The 8169-nt window shown below is 33.7% G+C and overlaps 1 protein-coding gene across 1 annotated transcript; it reads left to right on the forward strand.

The window, feature by feature from the left end:
• The first annotated feature begins 1094 nt into the window (after positions 1-1094).
• Positions 1095-4245, forward strand: LOC120129965. The gene is made up of 7 exons (XM_039147343.1): positions 1095-1228; positions 1337-1475; positions 1563-1663; positions 1900-2027; positions 2462-2745; positions 2831-2915; positions 3787-4245. The coding sequence occupies exons 4-7, from the start codon at positions 1929-1931 to the stop codon at positions 4243-4245; spliced, it is 927 nt and encodes a 308-aa protein (XP_039003274.1). The 5' UTR covers positions 1095-1228; positions 1337-1475; positions 1563-1663; positions 1900-1928.
• The last annotated feature ends 3924 nt before the right edge of the window (positions 4246-8169 follow it).

Below are 8169 nucleotides of genomic sequence, written 5' to 3' on the forward strand. Positions count from 1 at the left end.
AGATATTACAGTGTGGGTTGGGGTCTGGTGGGTTTGTTTTTGGGTTTTTGAAGTAGCCGTGTGCTGCTGTTAATGAATTGGCCCGTGTTTTTATCGGCAAGTTCCAACTAATGTTCCTCTAGTATCTACTCAAAACTATTCGAGACCGAGCTTAGGAATCGGTTCAATGCTTGTATTCCTGGACTGCAGCCCGAATGTTTTTTGGGAGTTTGGGTGGCTAATTTACTTTCTTTCCAGATTCTTTGTTTTTTATCAGGCATTGATGTTTATGTTATTATAACTTTCTTCTCTACCCTTTCCTTGAATAACGCTTTCTCTTCTTTCGTATAGTGTTTCTTTTATTATTATTATTGTATATAATGTCTTCAATCATCTAATTAATATATGTTTAAAAATTATATTTAAATATAATTAAAAGTCACGTATCTAAATAAATGTAAGATTTGAGAAGGTTATAATAAAATATATTAGTTTTTAACTGGTAAAGGTAAGTCTTAAATTTAATCAAATTCATTTCAATAGTCTTCGACATGTAGTGTGTGTTTATTCTTTTTAGATAATATATATATTATTTTTATCTCCTTATTTTTTTATTTCAATCATACACGGGTTCATACAACCGTCACGCAGGTAGAAGATGAGACACAAAAATGTGTTAAGTTTTTTCTATTTAGGTAAAAAAACTTAAATCTTCGTCAAATTCAATATTCAATTAAAGAAAATGAAAGTTTAAACTTAATTGAAGTGTTTAAATATAATCTTATAGATATACCGTGATAGATAATAAAATTAATGTATATATGTCATCATCGTCGCTCGTTTCTATTTATATTCATACAAGTAAATATTTTTACACGCACATCGTATAATGATCATTTTTAGATAAAATTCGTATAATTATATATATATATATATATTTATTTATTTTAGACTATATTTTCGTTATGTTGACATAAATTATTTGAGGGAAACATTTTCGAAGACAATTTTTACCTGACACATTTATTTTTTATTTGGGTAAAAAAGCCCTACTGAATCGTTGCCAAATCTAAACCTCGATTAAAGAAAATGAAGGTTTAAGGTTACTTAATCTCGGGCATAAGGCTGACGAGGTTGAGAAGCAATGACATCGTGTTACGGACCGTTGATCAATCTCTCAGAAGCTTCTCATCACATGGGTCACTTCGTCCAGCTTCTCGTTTTCGTTCACCGTTCCACTCCTGTTCAGGTTTCTCTAATCTCTCTTTCTGTTCCACTGTGTGGTCTGCATTTTGTCCTTTTTCTTCAATAATTGTGATTTTTAACTTCTCCGTGTTCCGCGTGGGTGAAACTAAAGTATAAATTATCCAGAGGAGGAGAAATAATCAGGACGGACATTCAGGTGGGCGATGACACTCAACCCTTTTTCTCCGTCTCCTTATGGAAAAAAGAATTGCGATCAATCGCTGTTGCAGGCGACATCGTCTTATTGCAAAGTACATTGACCACTTCTTAGTCTTTTAGATTATTTCACTATTAATTCCGTTTAAATTGGTGATACTATATTTGTGCTTTAATGTCAGATCTCAAGATTACAAAATTCCGAGATGTTTTCGAGGCCAGAAGTGATGACTGGCATCTTTACTCCGTCTGGTCCACCCTTGCCAGTCCCTTGTTTCAAAGAGTATGACTGAAATTCAAGTTTTTGTGATGTTTATAGGAGAAACACATTTAAAAAGTTGAGCATAACCATGTCACACATGCTTATTTGATACTCACCTCCAAATCAAAGTAACATAAGTTTCATGTTTCAATATAATGGTCTTTTATGCATATATATATATTAGAAGTTTGAGTTCAGTTATTAAACAATAGAAGCTCATTAACTAAATGGAGTCTTATGTTCATACTTTGTTGTAGGTGCAACTGAATTAGTAGCAGAGTGTAGAATGGGGATAGAGGTCAAAGAAAAGCTTTCCAAGGTTATAGAATGGGTGCAGAGGACCGGATATTATGCTATTGAGAATGTTGACCCGTATGATCGCCAAGTATTCTTTCCTCTTTTTTATATTTTATACTAAAGTTTCATGTTTTTCTAGAACTTGCTGTTTGAAAAACTTGGAATTTGAAAATAACCCTTTCATCATGATCTTCAATTTTGGTAATCTACCTTTCATTATCATATATTTTTAGGTGTCTTCTTGTGAATTATGTAGTCTAGCTAAAATTGCTCATACTTGAATAGAAGTGAATGTTTGCCCTATTTTATGTATCTTGTTATTGAATTTGTTTGCTGTGTGATAAATTTCTTGCTCGTTTTTAAAACTCAGCTGATGAAGTGTACCAAATTAGATTATCATGCCTTTTCCCTTTGCTTATTTATCTTTTTGGTCTATAGGTTCTAGCATATTGCTCTTGTTTAATCCATGTTTGACTAAATTTGTTCTTAATGTTTTGAATTATATGTTTTATTTCACTTCAGAAGAGGCGGCTATCCAGAAACTGGAAAGTTCCAGAACCGAATAAATTGAGAGAATGTCCCTCACTTTCAGAGGTTTTGTGCCTGAACAGTCACTGTAAGGCAATATTTAGTGCTTCTGTTGGAGAGATTTTTCTGCCGATTACTTGGAGGCGCATTGGAGAGTCTGAGAATGAAAATATGTTTATTAGCAGGAGACTATGTACATCAGCAAGCAATAGTTTAGCTGAAGATCTTATATGCACTGGTTGCCGGCTATGTGGTTCTCCTTTGCATCAAGAGCAAGGGTATGGTAAATATCCTCAATTTTTCTTACGTGGCTTTTAATAGTATGAATGGATAGAATTTCAATGTCTCTCTACTTTCTAGCAGATCTATAGTTGGGAGGGTTCCACTCTATTGTGAGAAAAGCTCAGATCGCCTTCATGCAGTCAGCTTGATATATAGGCCTTTTATGGTATTGATCACTTCTTGAACTTATTTGGCTGATCATCGTATATCACTCAAAGGGTGGAACTATCTATCGTTTGCATATTATTTGGAAATATATCTTCATCTGCTCATAAAAAGGTAATTGTTTAGAATGATGCATATGACTTGGATGATTATTTCAGCATTTGCAAACCAAAGTTGCAAATAATGTAATTTGAACTTTATTTCTGCAAATATATGTAGTCTAGTTTGCAACTTCATTTTTTATTTCAAGAATCCGAAGCCTGTTGAACATATAATTCTGTTTCATATTTCCCTGTGCTTTACTCTGCAGAGTTCTTTACAACCTTAGTTACCTATCCATTTATGGTCAATGGTCATATATATATATATGTCTTTTGCGTTGGTTTCTTGGATGGGTGATTTCACGTATAGTTAAAACTAAACTCTAAATCTATATTTGCATTTCTTTTGTAAAGCGTGTGCACAAGTCTTGGGTCACTTGGCATAGTTGCTTTTTTTTGGGTTTATCCACTTGTATCCAACCCATTGACCGACTGATTCAGATTGGTTTCTATAGAGTTATGGAGGTGACCCTTCCAACCCAATCGCTAAACCAACTAGTTGTTTTTCTTTCTTTATCAGTTTTGTTGTTCACTTTCCCCAGTTCTAGGAAATGGTTTAAGGTTTATCAGCATTTTTTTAATTCATTCTTTATGCATCTGTGAGTTTCATTTTTACAATAGTGGGAAGACAGCATTGAATTTATTCATTACCTGCATCTTTGACTTTGGTTTTTTTCCACATCGTCAAGTTATCATAAGGATTGCTTTTTAGCATTTACTTTTCTTTGGATTTTTTTTTTCTGAAATTATAATTCTCGTCTTTGATTGCAGTTATATTTATGGGATGAATATGAACACATGCCGGCACTGGTAAAAAACAATGCTGCAGAGAAATTGTTCGGAAACATCAAGGCCGAAAGAGTTTTCTTGTGCTATAAAGAGACTAAGTGCGATAAAACCCTCAATCCGGATTCTGTTGCCAAGAACAGTCAGCGGGGTTGTGGCACAAGAACCCACGATCCTCCGAAAGCTGCAGGGACAAGTCATGCGGAGTATTGCTCATCAGATGCACATCGGAGGCAGGAAAGTAGGCAGAACCTAAAAAGCATAAATGTTTTTCAAATTTGGTTAGTTGTTCTTAAAATGTTGTTGCAGCATGGAAAAAACAGTCCATTGAAGTTTAAAGTTGCTGTAAATGCCAGCCTTGATATAGAAAATGGGAGATTTGAAATGCTATCTGTTTCAACTCCTTGTTTTAAAAATCGCCCTTGTAATGAATTGAATGTTTGAATACGGGGATTAAATGTTCTAATTCCATACGTGCTTGCCAATTGCCATGGATGATGAATGCAAAGCTAAACATTAAATTGTACTGGAGGCAATCTTCAAGTGATTAAATACAGCGGCATAAACGCATCATAGAGAAGGGAAACATAGAATCAAAGCTGGCATTTCAAGGGCGATTTGAAATATGACGAAAAAACAGTGTTTTCCTCTTGCTGCTCTGCAGGCCCTTTACAGATGTAAATTTTAATGGGGCCGTTAGTAGGTTGAAAGTCTGTTGATTTAATCCCATAAAATATGGCGAAACATTTCACCCGACTATGAGAGTGAGCTAGCTGCAGAGGAGCACAGAATCAAAAAGAAAAAAAAAAGAAAACGAAAGCTTTGAGAGGAATCGGAGTGCCTTTGCTAACCGTGGGGGATCTGTTTAGCGACGTTGGGGAAGAATCCGGTGAAGCACCAGAACACCATCACCACCGTGATGCCAGCGCCTCTTCTCATCGAACTCTTCCTGGTTCCTTTCTTGTTCCTTGATATTCACAGGGCCATAGTAAAAATCGCAAATTAGAAAAGCTTTTAATTCCTTTTTTTTTTTGTGTATATTTTTATGCTTTGTTCTAGAAAAATTATATTGCTTGAATCAAGTTGAGTAGTTGAAAATGTCTAAAAACTTTAGCAATTGATCCAAGGCTTCGGAATCTAAAGTAAACCTTTCAATGTCCGACTTCCAGAGGGAAAATTACTAAAAATAAATTAGGGTATTTTCTCTTCCTTTAATATGTTACAACTGTTTCAGTAGTTTTTCTTATTTTTGATCCTCCCCTTAACATTTTCTCCTCGTATACTCACCCATGTGTCAAAGCATTGGCCATTTCAGTTCAAACACGATTATGCAACCAAGTTTTGTTGTCCATTACTTCCTTGTAATTTGATTTTATCTACTTTTGTAGCTTTGATTATCATATGGGATAGCTCATATATCTTCATGATTTGTGCCGGTAAATGCTGAATTGAGCGCATTCCATATGTCCCCCCCCCCCCCCCCCCCGGAAAGGTTGTTTCTTTGTCATGTCAATTGCTTCGTGGTTTCATTCAGGAAAACTTGGAGAAATTGGATGAGGCACTCACGGGTTCAGATCATTCATGGACATCTCTAACTTTAGAGGTAATTTAGATAATCTCTTTTAAAGCAATTATAGAACAGTTTTCGATTTGATTGCTTGCAATTGTTCGTGTTGGAAAGCATATGTAGAACAACTTGCCATTGATTATTTTCAATTGTTTCTGTTGCAACTTGTTCATGCTTTAGCTCGAGTACATATGCGTACGGAAATCTGTTAGGGGTTGCAATTTTACTTGTTGCTTTAACTAGAAACATTTCTTCCATTTGGGCATCAATTCTTTGATTTTAGCACTGTTCAAGCATCCCGCCTTCTCAGTTTGTTTTAATAATATCTATTCAAGAAGCTACTTTAACCTATGTTGCTCGAACTCAAACGTGACTGACACGAGTATTTTCAATTGTGTTACATTTTTTCGTGGATATGTTTCTGATGTGGATGTGGAAAGTTTGAAAAACTGAAGAGTCAGACTATTGTAACCGTTAACACACAGCCCTTTGGTTATTCCAGCTATGCACTGCTCTGGAAACTGCAAACAAGTTGGTTCAGTGGACCGACACAAGTTGGGTTGCTGTCAGGGAAGGTGAGGGAACTAGAGAGGATTGTCAAGAGGGGAGATTCAGGTCACAGCAGCCAGAGGCATCTCCATCTCCCTAAAGCAAGGAGGATCATCTGTTGGTAGTCAAGACTGAGAAATATCCGCAAGAACATATAGTCATACACCTTGGGAGGCACTTTATATATTGGAAAAGAAATTCCAACCCTTTTTCTAATATACTTTTGAGGGTACATATGCATTGTGCATTTGTTTGTTGATTGGCGTTCGCAATTTGTGGTAAAGCCTGCTATCCATTCATACAACGTAATGAATATATAAATTTTGTTTTACGGCATTTGGTAGTGAGATTTAAATACTTAATAGATTTTTATTCTTTAAATTTAAAATAATTTTAGTTCTTAACATTTGATCCTAGTTCCGTCTCAGATCATATTAAAACGATCATAGGGTGGTGCATACGTAATTAACATAGCTAGTATATTTAGAAAGGGCCAGGTAAAGGTGAAAAATTCATTGCACTAGACATCCAAAACAAAGCCCACCAAAGGAGAAACACTACTATCAACAGCCATCAATTTGGTTCCTTTCCCTTCCAATTTGTCCATTTCTTTACCGCTAAAAAACAGTCTAATTAACATAATTTAATCCCTAAATGTTGCTTACAAAACCCCATGAAAGACCTCTTTTTTTCTTTTCTAATTAGTTAAAGATCAAATATCTATTAAAAAAATGGTTCGATTCTCTTAAAGCAAAGACAAATTATATTTCCATCAGAGCCCCCATTTTACACCTCTAGTTACCCATTAATTTATGTCCCAACGTACTCATCAGTGACTCAGGCCTAATCACCCACACTTCGAAAGCACATTAATACTAAACTTGTAATATAAGATAATCATGTGCTTAAGCATATTTTAACAGTCCCCCAATACTTATCGCTAGAGAGATTTTACTTTTAACTTCTAAAACTCAGTAACTTTTAGAATCTATCCAACATATATACTACATAATCATATGGTTAAATTTAATAACCTTAATTAAGGTTTAAAATTTTACTCATTGATCACTGACAACGAGAGTTTTTATTTTTTTAAAGGGGAACTGCAATCGTATTATAAAAATAAAGAGACAATATTACCTTGAAATTATCGCTCCACGTGGAAGACAAAGGAATAGTCTGCTGACATGAAAAAAGAAGAAGCTTGAACTTATAATATTAGTCTAACTATATAGTTTAATTAGTTAAACGATTAAGTTAATTAGAGGTTTCGCTATCGACTTTGTTGCAATTTGCATTTATTTACGAATGCTTGATTTTCTAATTAACATTAACAATCTTACAAAAATTTAAGCCCTACGCATTCGCTTGCTGGCTACTGGGAAATGTCTCGAAATTCCACTCCAAAATTAAGGCAAAGTCGGCAAAATCAGGCTAAGTAATTTTTTTTAATTATTTGCATGTCGTTCGAGAAATAAAAAAAGATTACAATTGAAGAAATACAAAGGAAAATGCACATATGAAGGAAGAAAGTACAAACTTTGTACTTTGAATTAAACGAGATGACGAACCGTTGTGGCAAAGTCTAATTTGATATATATAATTGAAACTCTCATATCTGTATATATGTTTCAAGATTTATTTACACAAATCATAACTCTCATAGTATTTTTTTTAATATTATATATGAAAATAGCTTGGTTATTAAATTAGTGTCACAACTTACTTAAGATTTGAAGACGGAACCAATAAGTACATGATAAATTATTTATTGAATAACTTTTAAAATCACACAATATTTCATTGTAACAAAATAGAAATGTATATAAATGGTTGATTCTTCTTGAAATCGAATATGCTTCTTCTTCTTCTTCTTGTGTGTGTGTATATGTTAATTCAACAATGGAAATGAAATTGAAAAAAATAGAGATTTTTCCCCCGAAGATTTTTAGGCTTCAAGGATAGAAATTAACTAATTGCCGGACAATTTTTGGCTTATGTTTTAGTTTGCTACAAAATTCAACAATGAGTTTTTACTTTCCTGTTTTATTCTTAATTTATTTTACTTAACTTTCAAGACTGATAATAATTATGTTGTTAAAAACTGTGTTTTGCTACGATTATTATTCTATATGGATAATAATTGAGTTTTGCAATTTGAAAACAAAAATTTAGCAGAATACGATCATTATATATTTGTCATTTTATTATATTTTAAATGTATGTTTCTGATCATCATATATAAATTTTAG

The sequence above is a fragment of the Hibiscus syriacus genome, unplaced genomic scaffold, assembly GCF_006381635.1.
Source record: "Hibiscus syriacus cultivar Baekdansim isolate YM2019G1 unplaced genomic scaffold, ASM638163v2 tig00110505_pilon, whole genome shotgun sequence".
Taxonomy (NCBI): domain Eukaryota; kingdom Viridiplantae; phylum Streptophyta; class Magnoliopsida; order Malvales; family Malvaceae; genus Hibiscus; species Hibiscus syriacus.

Coding starts and splice junctions, on each gene's coding strand:
- LOC120129965 (XM_039147343.1), top strand. CDS start 1,929: ATGGGGATAGAGGTCAAAGAAAAGCTTTCCAAGGTTATAGAATGGGTG. Junction 2,028..2,461: donor TTGACCCGTATGATCGCCAA/GTATTCTTTCCT, acceptor ATTTCACTTCAG/AAGAGGCGGCTATCCAGAAA. Junction 2,746..2,830: donor CCTTTGCATCAAGAGCAAGG/GTATGGTAAATA, acceptor ACTTTCTAGCAG/ATCTATAGTTGGGAGGGTTC.